This window comes from Enhydra lutris, unplaced genomic scaffold (genome assembly GCF_002288905.1).
Source record: "Enhydra lutris kenyoni isolate GAN:26980312 unplaced genomic scaffold, ASM228890v2 scaffoldscaffold9, whole genome shotgun sequence".
NCBI lineage: Eukaryota > Metazoa > Chordata > Mammalia > Carnivora > Mustelidae > Enhydra > Enhydra lutris.
Genome location: NW_019154093.1, coordinates 31,931,590 through 31,951,689, shown reverse-complemented (window position 1 = coordinate 31,951,689; position 20,100 = coordinate 31,931,590). Strand labels below are relative to the sequence as shown.

The following is a 20,100-nucleotide window of genomic DNA, read 5'->3' as shown; positions in this document are numbered from 1 at the left end:
GCAGAAAAAGCATTTGACAAAGTCCAGCATCCGTTCCTGATTAAAACGCTTCAAAGTATAGGGATAGAGGAAACATTCCTGAACTTCATAAAATCTATCTATGAAAGACCCACAGCAAATATCATCCTCAAAGGGAAAAAGCTCACAGCCTTCCTGTTGAGATCAGGAATAAGACAAGGATGCCCACTCTCACCACTCTTGTTCAACATAGTATTAGAAGTCCTAGCAACAGCAATCAGACAACAAAGAGAAATAAAAGGTATCCAAACTGGCAATGAAGAAGTCAAACCCTCTCTCTTCGCAGATGACATGATTCTTTATATGGAAAACCCAAAAGACTCCACCTCCAAACCACTAGAACTCATACAGCAATTCAGTAACGTGGCAAGATACAAAGTCAATGTACAGAAATCAGTGGCCTTCTTATACACTAACAATGAAAATACAGAAAGGGAAATTAGAGAATTGATTCCATTTACTATAGCACCAAGAACCATAAGATACCTGGGAATAAACCTAACCAAAGAGGTAAGGGATCTGTACTCGAGGAACTATAGAACATTCATGAAAGAAATTGAAGAAGACACAAAAAGATGGAAGACCATTCCATGCTCTTGGATCAGAAGAATAAACATTGTTAAAATGTCTATACTGCCTAGAGCAATCTATACTTTTAATGCCATTTCGATCAAAATTTCACCAGTATTTTTCAAAGAGCTGGAGCAAATAATCCTAAAATTTGTATGGAATCAGAAGAGACCCCAAATTGTTAAGGAAATGTTGAAAAACAAAAATAAAACTGGTGGCATCATGTTACCTGCTTTACTACAAGCTTTACTACAAAGCTTTACTACAAGCTGTGATCACTAAGACAGCATGGTACTGGCATAAAAACAGACACATAGACCAGTGGAACAGAGTAGAGAGCCCAGATATGGACCCTCAACTCTATGGTCAAATAATCTTCGACAAAGCAGGAAAACATATACAGTGGAAAAAAGACAGTATCTTCAATAAATGGTGCTGGGAAAACTGGACAGCTATATGTAGAAGAATGAAACTTGACCATTCTCTTACACCGTACACAAAGATAAACTTGAAATGGATAAAAGACCTCAACGTGAGACCAGAATCCATCAGAATCCTAGAGGAGAACATAGGCAGTAACCTCTTCGATATCAGCCACAGCAACTTCTTTCAAGATATGTCTCCAAAGGCAAAGGAAACAAAAGCGAAAATGAACTTTTGGGACTTTGTCAAAATCAAAAGCTTCTGCACAGCAAAGGAAACAGTCACAAAACAAAGAGGCAACCCACGGAATGGGAGAAGATATTTGCAAATGACAGTACAGACAAAAGGTTGATATCCAGGATCTATAAAGAACTTCTCAAACTCAACACACACAAAACAGATAATCATATCAAAAAATGGGCAGAAGATATGAACAGACACTTCTCCAATGAAGACATACAAATGACGAAAATGTTCATCATCACTAGCCATTAGGGAGATTCAAATTAAAACCACATTGAGATACCACCTTACACCAGTTAGAATGGCCAAAATTAGTAAGACAGGAAACAATGTGTGTTGGAGAGGATGTGGAGAAAGGGGAACCCTCTTACACTGCTGGTGGGAATGCAAGTTGGTGCAGCCACTTTGGAGAACAGTGTGGAGATTCCTCAAAAAATTAAAAATAGAGCTTCCCTATGACCCTGCAATTGCACTACTGGGTATTTACCCCAAAGATTCAGATGTAGTGAAAAGAAGGGCCATCTGTACCCCAATGTCTATAGCAGCAATGGCCACGGTCGCCAACCTGTGGAAAGAACCAAGATGCCCTTCAACAGACGAATGGATAAAGAAGATATGGTCCATATACACTATGGAGTATTATGCCTCCATCAGAAAGGATGAATACCCAACTTTTGTAGCAACATGGACGGGACTGGAAGAGATTATGCTGAGTGAAATAAGTCAAGTAGAGAGAGTCAATTATCATATGGTTTCACTTATTTGTGGAGCATAACAAATAACATGGAGGACATGGGGAGATGAAGAGAAGGGAGTTGAGGGAAATTGGAAGGGGAGGTGAACCATGAGAGACTATGGACTCTGAAAAACAACCTGAGGGTTTTAAAGGGGCGGGGGGTGGGAGGTTGGGGGAACCAGGTGGTGGGTATTAAGGAGGGCACGTATTGCATGGAGCACTGGGTGTGGTGCAAAAACAATGAATACTGTTACCCTGAAAAGAAATAAAAAAAAAAAAAAAACACATGCTAGTGAATTTTCATTTCAGTTTCCCACAACTCAGCACAAAGCACCATCATAGTTCATGATTTGGTTTTCAAATCATGAGGAAATTGTCATTTTTCTGGGTAAGTTCCAACCTGCTTGCTTATCTAGAGTATATACTGATACATATTTTTAAAAATTAAAATGCTTCATATATGTTTGCCACCTAAACACAGGAGAACCTGGTTGAATATGATGTAATACCCCCTAAACTACTGGTGTGTCAAAAAGGGAGATGTGGATGGTGCCAGGTTTAAGGAGACTGCTATATGTCTAACTACTCTAATTTTAACCAAATTGCCCCTTGGGCCTTAAAAAACTGTTAGATAATGGGAAACACTTTCGGTTCTATGAATGTCCCAGACAAATAAATCTACGTATATCCATTTTAACATTATTTGTAAGTAAAACTAAATTCACCTAGAAATATCTACACATGTATAATTCCTGAATTTGTCTATTATATGGATAACAAACAACTACTCACCATGGATTATATGCTGTTAACTGCCCTACAATAAGAAAGATTTTATTTTCCAGCTTCCAACTGTAATATATCCAAGGAAAATAGGTACTCCTTATTTAAGATATCTCTTTTGTATGCATTATTGTGAAAAAAAGCAGCAGAAACGTAACAATTTAAAACTGATTAGTAGTTTAATAGTAGTATAATTGATTAATAGTATTAATAGATTAATAATTTATAGAATTTGGAAAGTGACAAAGGACTTTTGCAAGAAAAAAAGTAAATGTAGATTAAATTAGGTCATAGAAATAGTAGCGATCGGGGCACCTGGGTGGCTCAGTGGGTTAAAGCCTCTGCCTTCACCTCAGGTAATCATGATTCCAGGGTCCTGGGATCGAGCCCCGCATCAGGCTCTCTGCTCAGCAGGAAGCCTGCTTCCTCCTCTCTCTCTGTCTGCCTCTCTGCCTACTTGTGATCTCTGTCTGTCAAATAAATAAATAAAATCTTTAAAAAAATGGTAGCCATCAAACTGGGGGCTGGAGCTACAATATAATAAAGCAAGATGAAAAAAATAATTGATATCAATACAACAAAATTATTACTTTCAAGAAAAATATATCTAGATACTATACTATAGAGACTATCAATAAGTAATCTACTTTTAAAACTTAAAATTCTCAATCCTCCATTACTTCTTTATAAATTCATTAATACCCAACTATAAGATTTTCTTTAAAGCTATAGTATTCAAGACAGTGTGATAGTGGCAAAAGATTAGGCACATAGATTAGTGGAACAAAACAGAGAAACCAGAAAAAGACCCATACAAATATAGTGAACTGATATTTGACAAAGGAGCAAAGTCAATTTAAAGGAAAAAAGGATAGTTTTATCAATAAATGGTGCTAATACAACTGGATATCCACAAGTAAAAAAATAAATGTAGACAAAGACCTTACATCTGTCGCAAAAATCAACTAAAATGGGTCACAGACCCAAAACACAAATCTATAAAACTTCTAGAAGATAACAGGAGAAAATTTGGGTGACTTGTGTTTGGCTATGTGTTTTTAGATACAACACCAAAAGCGCACAATCCAAAAGCATAACATATGAAAGGAAAAGACACCTCAATCAAAAAATGGGCAGAAGATCTGAAAGACATCTCACCAAACAAGATATAGATGGTAAATAAGCATATGAGAAGATCATGTGTCATTAAGGAACTGCAAATTAAAGCAACATGATACACACCTATATTCTAGGCTAAAATCCAAAAAACTAACACCACCAAATGCAGATGCTCATTCATTCCTGGTGGGAATACAAAATGGGACAGCCACTTCGGAAGACAATTTGGCAGTTCTTTCAAAATTAAACATAGTTTTATTGTACCAGCAATCACTGAATTGAAATGAATTGAAACAAGTTGAAAACTATACATGCACAAAAATATGCACATAAGTATTTTTGTTATTAAAGATTTCACTTATTTATTTGACAGATAGAGAGCACAAGCAGGGGGAGCGGCAGAGGGAGAAGCTGAGCTGGGAGTCCAATGAAGGGCTCAGTCCTAGGACCCTGCGATCATGACCTGAGCCGAAGGCAGATGCTTAACCAGCTGACTGAGCCACCCAGGCACCCCTGCCCATGAATATTAATAGCAGCTACATTCACAATTACCAAAAATTCAAAATAACCAACATGTCTTTTAATAGGTGAACGAATAAACAAACTATAGTACCTTCATACAATAGAATTATTATTTAGCGCTAAGTGCTGAGCTGTCAAGTCAAAAAAAGAAATCTAAATACATCCGCTAAGTGAAAGAAGCCAGTCTGTAAAGGCTACATATTGCATGATACTCCAACAAGGCGCTCTGGAAGAGGCAAAACTGTAGAGACAGTAAAAAGATCAGTGGTTTTGCCAGGGGTTTGAAGGGATGAATAGATACATGAGTAGATAGAACACAAGGGATTTTTAAGGCAATGAAATTATTCTGTATGATACTATAAATGGCAGGTACATGACATTATATATTTGCCCAAATCCAGAGAACTGTACAGTACAATATAACCCTAATATAAGCTATGGATTTTAGTTAGTAAAAATGCATTAATATTGGTTCATCAATTCTAACAATTGTATCAAAGTAATGCAAGATGTTAAAAGTAGGGGAAATTCGTAGAGGGTGGAAAAAGAATATATGGAGATCTAGTGAATCCTTACTATAAACCTAAAACTACTCTAAAAATAAAGTCTATTAAAAATAATAAAAATAAAAGTACTTTTAAGTTTAAAAAAGTTTATTATCTTACAGATAAATAACACATTTTCATATTATCAAGGAGGATAGATAAAATTAATATTATGTAAGACTAGAAAAACAAAAATTTTCGGAACTTAAAAAGCCTAATTCTTTTCAGTATTATTAACATTGGTGAAGGAGAATCCCCTCTAAATCATTTTTTAAGTCAACCAGACTTGGGGACTTTTTTTGTAGCAGGATATTTAAGGTTCTGGTATTTAATTGCCTGGATGAGAAAATCAGCTGTGAAATTTTCTTGCTGTTTGATCAGATGACTTACTGTCTTTGATTCTGTTTTCCTTATTTGTAAAATAAGAAATAATAGGATATACCTCAGAGAGTTGATTATAGAAGTATTTCCAATTGGGGGCACCTGGGTGGCTCAGTTGGTAAAGCATCTGACTCTTGATTTCAGCTCAGGTCATGATCTCACCTCAGATCATGATATCACGGTTGTTAGGCTGAGCCCTGCAATGGGCTCTGTGCTGGGTGTGGAGCCTGCTTAAGATTCTCTCTCCTTCTCCCTCCGCCCCTCCCCCCACTTCTCTTTAAAAAAAAAAAAAAAGAAGTACTTCCAACTGGTATATGGTAAATTTTCAAAAAATGTTAACAATCAATTCTACCAATTAAATTAAATTATTATTATTTTTTAAAGATTTTATTTATTTATTTGACAGACAAAGATCACAAGTAGGCAGAGAGGCAGGCAGAGAGAGAGGAGGAAGCAGGCTCCCTGCTGAGCAGAGAGCCTAATGCGAGGCTCGATCCCAGGAGGCTCGATCCCAGGACCGTGGGATCATGACCTGAGCTGAAGGCAGAGGCTTTAACCCACTGAGCCACCCAGGCACCCTATTATTATTATTTTTTAAGGAGGCTTCAAGCAGGGCCTGAACTCATGACCCTAAGACAAAGACCTGAGCTGAGATCAAGAGTCAGATGCTTAATTGACTGAGCCAGCTAGGCTCCCCCAATTATGAAACTAAAATTTTATTCATCAAAAACTTTACCCTAAGAAAATTCTAATTATGATTCACTCTTATTGAATGTGCTCTAGTGCCAACAATAATCAAAAGATTGTATCGTTAAAGTCGTAAAAATATTCTGTGTATTATCAATCTTGTTATTCAAAGTTTAATAGTATAAACCAACATGCATTTCTTGTTCCTGATTATATTACATAAACTTCCAGTTAAAAAGATACATTTATGCGGGGTGCCTGAGTGGCTCAGATGGTTAAGCATCTGCCTTCAGCTCAGGTCCTGAACTCAGCATCCTGGGATCAAGCCCTGCAGTTGGGTTCCCTGCTCAGTGGGGAGCCTGATTCTTCCTCTTCCTCTGCCATTCCCTCTGCTTGTGCTCTCTGACTCTATCTCTCTGTCAAATAAAGTTTTCAAAAAAAAAAAAATTTTTTTGAAAATCTTTCTATTAATAATATTTCTACTTCATTTGCTGTTTAGATAGACAGATTTATAAGACTCCCACCTGGCTCACTGACTTTACCAACCTTAAACCATTTTAAGAACCAAAGGAGTAGGACACATTACTACCCCAGTGACACCAATATGTGAGTTAATCTGTCTTTTGACTGCATTCTGGTTTTCTTATTCAGTGATCTATAGCTGGCTACGGCTTTTTGGTTTTCCCCTTTGATCTTTCAGTCCTTGGCTTAAATACGTAAGTCCTCCCCTCTTCCCAGACTTCTCCTAAGAGATAACAGAATTGTCTCATCCTCAGTATTTTCCTTTGCCTACCTTGGTATTTTTGGTGTCCATACCTTCAAGGATGTACTTTCTCCCCCCTGTTCAGTGGGGAGACTGCTTCTCCCTCTCCTCTCTGCTCATGTTCTCTCTCTTGCTATCTTGTCTCTCTCTCTCTCAAATAAATAAATAAAATCTTAAAAAAAAAAAAAAGAACTTTCTGGAAACTGCTTTATTTTTAGTAAAACTCTAGCCTGTTAATTCTTTGATGCTCTGTCCTGGGCACAATTCGGGGCTCTCAACCACTTCAGTCCCATTATTATCAAGAGCTGGAACAAAATTCTTTTCCATTCTAAGCTCCAAAGAGCATAGGCTAAAAATGAAATTATATTTAAGTAATTGATATTTTAACTTAAATACTATACCAACTATCAATCTAAGGAAAATAAATGTTTATGTTTTTATGGTCTATAAACAATGTTACTACTTTAAAAAAAAGAGATTTTACTTATTTGAGAGGGAGAGCATGAGCATGAGTACGTGCGGTAAGGAAGGGCAGAGGGAGAGGAAGAACCAGGATCCCCTCTGAGCAGGGAGCCCAACATGGGGCTCTATCCCAGGACCCTGGGATCATGACCTGAGCCAAAATTAGAAGCTTAACTGACTAAGCCACCCAGGTACCCTTCAATGCTATTACTTTTTAACTGTCCTAATTGCCCTAATAATATTCTATGGAGAAGTTTAACATTTTACTTCTTAAGAATGAAAAGACACTACATATTTTTATGTATCCACTAAGAAAAAGAAAAGTGCAGGGTACCAGGGTGGCTCAGTCAGTTAAGTGGCTGACTTAATTTCGGCTCAGGTCATGATCTCAGGGTCACAGGATTAAGCCCCACATTGGGTTTGGTGCTCAGAACAAAGTCTGCTTGTCCCTCTCCCTCCTCTTACTTGTGTACTCTCTCTCTCTCACATAAATAAATAAAATCTTAAAAAAAAAAAAAAGGAAAAAGACAAGTGCTTACCACGGCAGACAGCCCAAGCATCTTCATCACATTTCTCACCACTTGTTCTCAATTCAAAAAAATTATATTCTTCAAGGCTTAGAAGACCATTTCCATCTAAATCAATTACTTCAAATATATCTAATAAAGTTGACCTAAAATTACAAAAATAGGAAATTATTTGTCTTCAAGACAACTAGACTAAAATGAAGTAATATCAAGGCATTAAGCAATTTTTTAAAACTAAATGTACCCAGATGTATTTCTTACTAAGTCTACTTGAGATAAACAAGCTTCTAAAACAACCATAGTATCTCAACACATAGTAGGACCTTAATGAATAGTAATCCCCTCCTTCTCTTCTCCTTTCTCCAATCTACTCTCTTCTTCCTCTTCTACCCAATGTTATTATATATATCTAGGGTATGAGAGAGCCACCTAAATATTTGGATTTCATATTTGACAGTTATCTAAGTTAAAAGTGTAACTAGCAGGATCTATTTCCAAGGCAGTGCCTACATAGTCAGGTAGAAATCTGTAGATGTGTGACTAAAGTTGACTTGCTAAATGCGTGGAACCCAGAAATGAAAGGCAATCCCAGATCTGTGAATGGAAAATCATTTTCAAATGCCTAGTGAATGAGTTGAGTTATTGAATTCGAATCTAGGGGTAGGGGTGGTGGCTGGCCAAAGGAAAGGATGGAAGACAGGCTATTGATCTATAACCTGTTTAGATGTTACAGTTCTAGCCTTAATAAACAAAACTTACCTAAATTCTTTTGTAAGAGATAATTCCCCTGTTTCATCTCTATACACAAGTTGGGCCTCTTCAGTTATTGGTTTTATTTCTTTCTTCAGCCTACAGCCAGTTGTGGAAGGAATTAACCAATAAATTCCAGGTCCTAGTTCACCAGTCCACCCAAACACCTTTTCTCAAAAGAATTAAAAAACAACAACCACCATGAATCTTACTGACTTTTGATCTTTCTTCTGAAAGAGAAGTGTTAGAAGTAATTTATCAATATTTACCAACTCTATTATGCTCCTGTTAATCTTTTACAGGCTTCAAAATCTTTTTATTGGGAAGCCTGGGTGGCTTAGTCGTTAAATGTCTGCCTCCAGCTCAGGTTATGATCGAGCCCCACATCAGGCTCCCTGCTGGGCGGGAAGCCTGCTTCTCCCTCTCCCACTCCCTCTGCTTCTGTTCCCTCTCTCACTGTGTCTCTCTCTCTCAAATAAATAAATAAAATCTTAAAAAAAAACTTTTTGTTAATGGTAGCCCTGGCACAAGACCATTAAATGTAGTTCATAATATATTTTAAAAACAAATGCCTAACAGTATAGTAGTAAGAAGTTACATAACTTCTCAATTTTCCTCAGTAATCTTCAAAAATGTTTGTGATGCAAATATCTTCAACAGAAAGCAGAGATCTTAGAATAATTTTTCAGTCACAATTCCCTAGTTTGATTCAAAACAAAATATTCAAAACAAAAATATGTGATTTGTAAATTAGATTTCAATAACAGAAATTAAATATATTTCAAGAGTTCACTATTTGTATGAACTAGCCACATTTGTAAGAGTGTAATTATGTAGACAGAAGCACTGGAATTCTACTATCATTTATGTAACATGGACTATAAAACAAGATGGTAGAATCCCAGATAAACCTACCTTACACAAAATTCTTTTCCATCACAGTATATTTATGAGTGCCAGGACATTTGTATGGGAAACATTTTATTCTCCTGTTTCATAAAAGAAAGTATAATGGCATCTCTTTATGGACCTTCTAGGTGTGTTCTGGAACCAAACGGCTACTTATAAAACCTAGGGGTTATCTCTGTCAAATACATTAAATCTAAGCATTTTCTCATGGTGTATAATAGCAAGCAAACAGCTATTTGCCCTTCAGCACAGAATCGCCTTAGGGAATTCTACCCAGTATTGTATCCAAAAACTTCCAAAATGCAGATGTATTTTAGATCATCCCGGGGACTCATACACAAAATAAAGTTGCTTATCTGAATTCTGGGTTCAGCACTATTTCTGCCCTCACAAGTCAGAGGAACCATAATCATTCTAAAGTAACACCATTCTATCACGATACAAGAGTAATCCAATAAAACTAGGGTCAGGGTCATTTTGAAGCCTAAAGATTGACCAAATCACTCCTTGGGAAACCATAATCTTATAAACTGGTCAGATGTAGGCTGATATCCAGGAGTGAGAAGCAGTTCCTGCTGTTTCCTAATACATGTTATCCTGAGAATTTCCCTATCTCCACATATAACCTTGAGCTGCCACTGTGGATGGCAAATGGAAAGTCTTTCATGGGCACAAAACTTTGCTTAAAGAAAATTGTGAAACTAAAACTAAAGCTAAAAATCTTTTGTAAATATGACACATTACAGAAAAACAGAAGCCGATATAGTAAAAAGGTAAATAGAAACTCATTCAAAGTTTATTACAGGCTTGCTATGTACTAACATTTTTATACATGCAATATCATAAGAAAGTAATTTTATCCAAAACAAAATGGGAAAAGCTATTATTTTAGACAATGCTTTATCTTGAACTTAACTTTGTAGTCAGTTCTGAAGAAGAGTTTCATCAAAACATTAGCTTCTGTCATTTTATTTGTTTCTTGCCTATAACTATTCTTGCCTGTTAGGAAGCCTACAATAAAGACTTTTATACAACATTCCATCAGGGAAATGTTTGTCTGCCGCTGGACCTATATAAAGATTAAATATGATACTGCAGTAAGCCCTTGAATAGTATTATTCCTGTTGTTGTGTAGCAGATGTATTTTGTAGTCCTCATAAAATAAATAGCCACATTTATGTATCTGCTTCACATATTTGGCCTCTGAGTAAATATATAATTAGAAAAGATCAGAACAACCCCACAGGCAACATATAAAATCATTTAAAAGCATTCCTTCAGATCAATCTATTTTTGAACCCTATAATATAAGTCAAGCCTGAGGATAGTAATCTTGAAGTTTTTCTTTTTTGCAGTAGGATTATAAGAAGACAAACATCTAAAGCAACTTTTCCAAAGTCTTGAATTGCTTGTATTTAGGGAAAAAATCCACTGGCATCAATCATTTTCATTGCATATAAAAAAAAAATGTTCACATGTGAGTCATCTGGGCATTTAGAGAAGAAGAAAGTGAAGTAAAATGTCATACAACTTATCAGTTATGAAGCCAAGACCACTAATCAATCCTCAGCTCTTAATCTCAGCAAACAAGAAAAAATTCAACACAATTAATGAGACATATATAATATGCATAGTGCTTAAGTACTGTATATACCCTAACTGGAGGGGAAGATACAAAAATTAAAAACAAATATAGAAAAACTACTATTTTCCCCAAACTTGAGATCATATTATATTTTCAAATTAAACATTAGGAAATAAATATGTATACTTCTCTATTTCGTAGTTCAGTAAAACACATGAGTTGTAGATTTGCTTGACTCTCATTTTCCTTAAGAATATATAAGGCAGTATCAACTGATAACCAAGGGGATGGTTTTCCTAGAAACAAAAAACCCAAACATCTTAAAATAAGCAATTACTACTTACTCTTTCCTATGTAAATAGAAGCTGGTGGATTCTTTACCCTTTGGATTTTTTTTTAAAAGAAATACATAACCTGTTTTTATATAGAAACACATAACCCGTTTTTATATAGAAACATCACAGCATCTATAACAATATACAGTGACCTTGCTAGAAATATTGTCTATACTTACTCTCTAAAAATCAGAACTTTTCTTAAATTTACCAGAAAGCTGAGGTTGCAAGGCCTGAAATCCAAGAAAAAACAAACCCTTTCCAAGAGAGATGAGATTCAAGCACTAGCTTACCTATGGAAAGGTATTGGGGGAAAAGATGTTAGACCCCACCTATGTGGTGGCAAGTCCATAATTTACATCTCCAACTGGAACCTTTTCTTTGAACTTTAGACCCATATAATCAACTGCCTATTTGACATTTCCACTTGAACTTCTATGTCTAAAACTGACCTTCTCCAACCCCTTAAAAAAAAGCAACTGTCCATCTATATTCTTTCTCAGTCTCAGTAAATAGTAATTCATCCTTCCAGTTGCCATACTTCCAATCAAGCTAAAAATCTTGAAATCACCTCCAACTTTTTTCTTCTCTTGCATATGATAGCCAATCTTCAGGAAATCCTGTGGTTTAACCTTCAAAATATATCCAGGATATCCACTTCTTATCACTTCTACATTTCTGATTCAAAGCATCAGCAGTACCTTCCTAGAAGTCTGCAATAACATCATAGCTGGACACCTTACATGCACTTGGGTACATTTCAATCTATTTCCAATATAGCAACCTGACTGCTTTTGTTAAAATATGTCAGATTACATACTGTCTCTACTCAAAATCCTCTCATGGAGTTGAGAGTTGGATTAATGTTGCTCCCACCCTAACAATAAGAAACAGTACATGAATCATAATTTCTTATTCCTTGAACTCTGATGAGTTCAAGGAAAAATCACAATTTTTCCTTGAACTCATCAGAGCTGAGGTCCCAGCGTAAGCAAGTAGTATGAAATCCAAGAAAAGTCACACCCTTCCAGGAAGAGAGGAGATACAAGCACTGGCCTATCTGTGGTGCAGCATGGCAGACTAGATGTCAGGCGCCATATAAATGGAAAAAGAAAAGAAAGAGCAGAAGAGATATTTGAAGAAATAAAAGTGGAAAATTCTTCTAAAAATAATGAAAGACAGTAAGTCAAAAATCCAAGCATAATAAATACAAACACACTCCACAATAACAGCATCAATGAGAAAAACAAAAGTACCTAGACACATATTCAAACAGTTGTAAATTAAAGATAAAGAAAAAATCGTGAGGGCAGCCACGGGAAAAATCCTCCTAAGGTTCCTCATTTCTCTCAGAAGCCCAAGTCTTTATTATAGCAAAAACAAACCAACAAACAAAATCATTTCTACCCCATTTTGTCTTGGTTCCTCCCTGTCTTCATCTGCTTTATTCCTTCATTCTCCTAGCTCATTCTAGCCATTCTAGTGACCTTGCTATTCTTTTAACACCAGTCACACTCTCACCTCAGAGCATCTGATAGAGTATTCCCTCTATGTGGAACGCTTGGCCACCTACCACTCTTCACCCATCCCTTCCACCAGCCCTATATCCAGAAAGCTTACTCCCTTGCCTTCTGTGGAAGAGAGCAGAAATGGCTGCCCTCTCTATATTCACAGCACATTACAGTGCAACTTTGCAGCTCCTCCAACAAGAGAAAAGTCTAGTTCTCTAGGTTATAAGTCTGGACTTATAAATCTGGACTGTAACCTGCTGTGAAAACAAAATGTAGCAAAAGCCTCAGGAAGCCCTAAGTGCTTCTGCTTTTTCTTTGAGTTCCCAGTTACATGAAGAGAACAAGTCCAGACTAACTCACTGGAAGGTAAGAGATTAAATGGGACAGAGTCAAGTTGTCCCAGCTGAGACCTCACAAAGAGACCAGCCAAGACCAGTAAAGCCAGCAATGACCTAACCTGCAGCTGATCACAGATGCATGAGTGAGTCCTACAGAGAAAAACAAAGCACAGCTCAAAACAAAATAACTATTTAGCAAACCTGCTTACTAGTGAATAACTATTTAATTGTTTTAAGCCACTGAGTTTTGGGGTAATTTGTTATATAGCAGTTGATAATTGTTACACCTCTTTCAAAGTCTTTGCTAAAAGGCCAACTTCTTAATGAAGTATACACTAATCACTCCATTTCAATGGCAACTCATATTCCCTCAGGTTTCACAACGCCTTATGCCTATTTTTCCCATAGGACTTGTCACTTTCTAATATGCCCTATCATTTACTATTTATTATGTTTATTATTTATTATTAGTTCCCCCACTAGAATGTAAGTTCATAAGAGCAAGAATTTTTGTCTTTTTTGTACTCTGTTGTTGTTGTACATGTACTCTCATGTATCCTAAACACCTAAAATGATATTTGATATATAAGGCCCTCAATTGATAACTGATAAATTATTGAATAAAGGATCTCTTCATAAGAATATGGAGAATTAACATCTGCATTGAATATGCAGGCCTATCTTGATACTTTTATCTAAAAAGGTGATTATTGTAATTGTCACTTAAAAGCATCAACCACCAAATGTTTTAAGTATCTCATAAGATATACAGTAAAAACTTTTATAATCTCTACCTTAGGAAGAAAAAAGAACAGAGTGGGGAAGATTCATCTAGTTATAAAGTAAACATTTTCTTATTATGTAAACATAATAAAAGAAAAATAAAAATTGATACTTAGAATAATCAACATTAAAAGGATATCTAGGGAAAGTACCCTTATAGACATTTTCACTAATTAAAAATACAATAACCTGGGGCGCCTGGGTGGCTCAGTGGGTTAAGCCTCTGCCTTCGGCTCGGGTCATGATCCCAGGGTCCTGGGATCGAGCCCCACATCGGGCTCTCTGCTCTGCAGGGAGCCTGCTTCCTCCTCTCTCTCTCTGCCTGCCTCTCTGCCTACTTGTGATCTTTGTCTGTCAAATAAATAAATAAAATCTTTAAAAAAAAAAATACAATAACCATTTCAGACACTAGGAGATTAATCTGTACCTAGCATTTATATACAAAAAAACAATATTACCATGAATACAAAGATTATTAATAAAGGTTGTTTGCAGTTCATATTGGCACAAATTATGTTCCTATAAAACTTCTCTTAAACATATTAATTCTAAAAATTCACAAATGGAAAAGCTAAAAATTAATTAGTAAATAAAGTTAATTTTATGTCATAAGGAAACCAATGTACACTTTGTTCTGCTTTTAAATGAATTAAAATATAACATGCTTTAAACATAACAAAAAACAACTTAAATACTTTGCAAAATATGATAACACAGTCCAAATATAAACTAATTCTTTTTGAAGTATATGTAACTATATTTCTTAGGTAGATTATTTTCTTTACTAAGGCTACCAGATAGATATCTACATAAATATTTTCAAAGAGGGCATAAATTGAGATTTTAAAAATACATGAAAAACTTAAAACTTGCCTTCAACTTGACTCAGGTTTAATGGTTTAATTGTTAGATAAACCATGGATCTCTGAGCTATTTGCATCCTATATTGATGACTAATGATTTCACCATCTTCTTCTAAGAAAAAGCAACCTTTTGATTGTACACATTGCCACTCCTGAAATGAAGGAAAAAAATTTTTTTCAAATACTTAGTAAATGTTTCTAGCATGCAGAATAATAAAGAAAAACTGAGGAGGATATAAAAGAAATGTCAAATATAGCACTAATCTCCAGGAATCTGCGATATCATTAAGAGGTAAAACAAACAAAGAGAAAACCAACCTAACATAATCCAATTATAATTGACAGTAGTACACGGTTAGAACAAGAAAATAATCACATGTGCAAAATAATAACTCTAGTTCCTAAAATAATGCCTGGCACATTGTAGGTATTCAATAGTGCCTGACTGATGGGGGGCAGTGCTTGGGCATCGATGTAAATGGTGAGGGCAATCTATGAACCGTATCTTGAAGGATTAGCAGAGTTAATGAAAAGCTAGGAAAAGACATCATGGAAAAAAGAAGTAAGAAAGACGAAGTTCATGAGAGTGAGGGAAGTACTGAAACAGCGTAATAAATAAAAATGGTGCAACAGCGGCACCTAGGTGGCTCAGCTGGTTGAGTGTCCCTCCAGGTCTTGGTTTTGGCTCAGGTCATGATCTCATGGGTTACGGGATCAAGGACCCTCCCCACTTCCCATAATGAGTCAGGCTCTGCGCTCGGCAGGGTATCTGCTTGAGGATTCTTTCCCTCTGCCCCTCCCACCACTCATGTGCTCTCTCACTCGCTCTCTCTCTCAAATAAATAAATAAATCTTTTAAAAAATGCTGCCATGATAATTAGGGCAGGATTAGTGCTTGGAACATGGTAAAAATGATTAAGGACCACTAAAACTGATGTTGAAAGGAAAAGTGATGACTTTGTATTTAAAAGTTAAAGTATATGACAACCAAAATTACCTGTACAAGTCCAGGTAACCAAAACAATACTGAATAAGTTTTACAGATATAATAAAATGCTCATAAACATCAATTTTGAGAAAATGTTCTATGTGATCATTTCTGCTATTCTGGTTAGCCAAATCCCTTCTGGTTGAAACCAAAAGCTCCAGGAGCTCTCAACTAGAATTAAATAAAACTGGAAGATGACGCCATATGCAAAAAGTAAAAAATTCTCCATTGAAGATATGAGAAATTGTGTCATTGCCATAAATGTGTACAAAAATACCCTTCAATTTATCATTATAGGCTTGTCTACCTATAATGTAAAACATATTTACAAGGTTTTGAAATGACTTTATAAAAAAGGATTTGAAAATTATCTGGAAGGATATTTAAATAATAAGCCCAAGACTTTAATCATATTAAGAAAGCTACTGAAACCATATGCATTAGCTATATACAATATATAAAAAACACTAGTAATTGATTATAGAATTACCTACTATGGCACTAAAAAGGGGAGAACAAAGATAAATTACATTGAGCTGAAGGCAGACGCTTAAAGACTGAGCCACCCAAGCGCCCCACACCCACTTTTTTTTAAAATTAATTTTTAAATTTTTTAATAAACATATAATGTATTTTTATCCCCAGGGGTATGGGTCTGTGAATCGCCAGGTTTACACATTTCACAGCACTCACCATAGCATATACCCTCCCCAATGTCCATAACCACACCACCCTCTCCCGACCCCCCCCCCCAGCAACCCTCAGTTTGTTTTCTGAGGTTAAAAGTCTCTTATGGTTTGTCTCCCTCCCGATCCCATCTTGTTTCATTTATTCTTACCCCCCAAACCCCCCACGTTGCATCTCCGTTTCCTCCTATCAGGGAGATCACATGATAGTTGTCTTTTTCTGATTGACATATTTTGCTAAGCATAATACCCTCTAGTTCCATCCACGTCGTCGCAAATGGCAAGATTTCATTTCTTTTGATGGCTGCATAGTATTCCATTGATACCACATCTTCTTTATCCATTCATCTGTTGATGGACATCAAGGTTCTTTCCATAGTTTGGCTATTGTGGACATTGCTGCTATAAACATTCGGAAGCACGTGTCCCTTCGGATCATTACGTTTGTATCTTTAGGGTAAATACCCAGTAGTGCAACTGCTGGGTCATAGGGTAGCTCTATTTTCAGCTTTTTGAGGAACCTCCATGCTATTTTCCAGAATGGTTGCACCAGCTTGCATTCCCACCAACAGTGTAGGAGGGTTCCCCTTTCTCCGCATCCTCGCCAGCATCTGTCATTTCCTGACTTGTTAATTTGAGCCATTCTGACTGGTGTGAGGTGGTATCTCATTGTGGTTTTGATTTGTATCTCCCTGATGCCGAGTGACGTGGAGCATTTTTTCATGTGTCTGTTGGCCATCTGGATGTCTTCTTTGCAGAAATGTCTGTTCATGTCCTCTGCCCATTTCTTGATTGGATTATTTGTTCTTTGGTTGTTGAGTTTGCTAAGTTCTTTATATATTTTGGACACTAGCCCTTTATCTGATATGTCATTTGTGAATATCTTCTCCCATTCTCTCAGTTGTCTTTTGGTTTTGTTGACTATATTCTTTCTTGTGCAAAAGCTTTTGATCTTGATGAAGTCCCAATAGTTCATTTTTGCCCTTGCTTCCCTTGCCTTTGGCAATGTTTCTAGGAAGAAGTTGCTGTGGCTGAGGTCAAAGAGGTTGCTGCCTATGTTTTTCTCAAGAATTTTGATGAATTCCTGTATCACATTGAGGTCTTTCATCCATTTTGAGTCTATTTTTGTGTGTGGTGTAAGGAAATGGTCCAGTTTCATTTTTCTGCATGTGGCTGTCCAATTTTCCCAACACCATTTGCTGAAGAGACTGTCTTTTTTCCATTGGACATTACTTCCTGCTTTGTTGAATTTAGTTGACCATAGAGTTGAGGGTCTATTTCTGGGGTCTCTATTCTGTTCCATTGATCTATGTGTCTGTTTTTGTGCCAGTACCATACTGCCTTGATGATGACAGCTTTGTAATAGAGCTTGAAGTCTGGAATTGTGATGCCACCAACTCTGGCTTTCTTTTTCAATATTCCTTTGGCTATTCGAGGTCTTTTCTGGTTCTATATAAATTTTAGGATTATTTGTTCCATTTCTTTGAAAAAAATGGATGGGATTTTGATAGGGATTGCATTAAATGTGTAGATTGGTTTAGGTAGTATAGACATTTTCACAATATTTGTTCTTCCAATCCATGAGCATGGAACATTTTTTCATTTCTTTGTGTCTTCCTCAATTTCTTTCATGAGTACTTTATAGTTTTCTGAGTATAGATTCTTTGCCTCTTTGGTTAGGTTTATTCCTAGGTATCTTATGGTTTGGGGTGCAAATGTAAATGGGATTGACTCCTTAATTTCTCTTTCTTCTGTCTTGCTGTTGCTGTATAGAAATGCAACTGATTTCTGTGCATTGATTTATATCCTGACACTTTACTGAATTCCTGTACAAGTTCTAGCAGTTTTGGAGCCCACACCCACTTTTTTCAAGGCTAAATAATCCTAACATGTATTTATATATCATTTTTCTATTATATAAATGATAATTATTTCCATAATTTATATTTTCATATTTTATGTTATTAATATGTATATTCATAGCACCAAAATACATATAAAATTGGAAGTTTAGAAATAGGGGAAAAATCTGCATAATTCTATCATCCTAGTTTGATTCTATGTAATCCTTCCTAAGATTGGCCTTACATAAAAACTTACTTTTTATATTCTAATTAACATTATTTTATTGTTATTATTATTTAATGTTAATCCAAAATATTTGCTACTGAAAAATAAGAACAAAGTTAGAGAACTTACATGTCCCAATTTAAAAATTCACTTCAAAGCTACATAATCAAAACAGTGTGATAGTGGCATAAAGACAAATATATAGACCAATGGAATACATAGATAGACCAGAAATAAACTCTTACATGCATGATCAGTAGTTTTCAACAAAGATTCTAAGACCAGAGGCACCTGGGTGGCTCAGCTGGTTAAGCCCCACACTCTTGGTTTTGGCTCAGGTCATGGTCAGGCTCCACGCTTTGCTCAGAGTCTGCTTGTCTCACTCCCTTACCCTTTACCTCTCCCTCACTTGCCCGTATGCTCTGCCTCGAAATTAAAATCTTTCTTTTTTTAAGATTTTATTTGTTTATTTTTTTGTCAGAAAGAGAGAGAGAGAGAGCACAAGCAGACAGAGTGGCAGGCAGAGGTAGAGAGAGAAGCAAGCTCCCCGCTGAGCAAGAAGCCCCACACGGGACTGGATCCCAGGACTCTGGGATCATGGCCTGAGCTGAAGGCAGTGGCTTAACCAACTGAGCCACCTAGGCGTCCCAAATAAATAAAATCTTAAGGAAAAAAAATAAAAAGATGTTCAGACCATTCAATGGGAGTAAGGACAATCTGGCCAACAAATGAAGCTGGGAATCCTGGATATCCAAGTGCAAAATAATTAATTTGAATTCCTTACACCATTAACAAAAATTAACACAAAATGGATCAAAGACCTAAATGTAAGTACTAAAACTATAAAATTCTAAGAAGAAAACATAGTAGAAAAGCTTCATGGCATTGGATTTGGCAACTCTTGGATATGACACCAAAACAATGTGCTGTGACTATAGAAAGGGCAGACATTTTTGCTGCACAGAAGGCAAGGGAGTAAACTTTGTGGATGTAGGGCTGGTGGAAGGGATGGGTGAAGAGTGCTATATTACTTTTTTTTTTAATGGATTTTTTTTTTCAATTTGAATCATATGGGATTTTTTAAAATTTATTTTATTTTTTCAGTGTTCCAAGAGCTTACTTAGTACTATAATCTGTGATAATTATCCACTTATGTCAACCGGGATCATGTGACCAATATTTTTATGAGCTAAAGGAATGGTGGGTAGCAAAGCATTCCACATAGAGGGAATACTCTATCAGAAGCTCTGAGGTAAGAGTGTGCCTGGTGTTAGAAGAACAGCAATGTGACTAGAATGGCTAGAATGAACTAGGAGAATGAAGGAAATGAAGTAGGAGATGAAGACAGGGAGGAACCAGGACAAAATTGGGTAGAGCAAGGGTTCCTGGGGTGCTGATAATATTCTATTTTTTAACTTACATAGTGGTTACATTGATTCCTTTAAGTCCATATTTAATTTCAATATGAAAATTGAGTACCTACACTTAAAATCTATTCATATT

The 20,100-nt window shown here is 36.1% G+C and overlaps 1 protein-coding gene across 3 annotated transcripts in view; it reads right to left on the bottom strand.

Moving 5' to 3' along the window:
- LOC111143508 (EF-hand calcium binding domain 7) overlaps positions 1 to 20,100 on the bottom strand; it is a 50,848-nt gene that overhangs the window by 10,773 nt on the left and 19,975 nt on the right. For all 3 annotated transcript variants that reach the window (XR_002640331.1, XM_022497317.1, XM_022497315.1), the window contains exons 7-10: positions 14,864 to 15,005; positions 11,210 to 11,319; positions 8,539 to 8,696; positions 7,792 to 7,925 (exon numbers count right to left, since the gene is read on the bottom strand). Coding sequence is in view for 2 of the 3 variants with exons in the window: in XM_022497317.1 (XP_022353025.1) it covers positions 7,792 to 7,925; positions 8,539 to 8,696; positions 11,210 to 11,319; positions 14,864 to 15,005 (544 nt within the window). In the remaining variant the exon portion in view is untranslated. The remainder of the gene's footprint in view (positions 1 to 7,791; positions 7,926 to 8,538; positions 8,697 to 11,209; positions 11,320 to 14,863; positions 15,006 to 20,100) is intronic.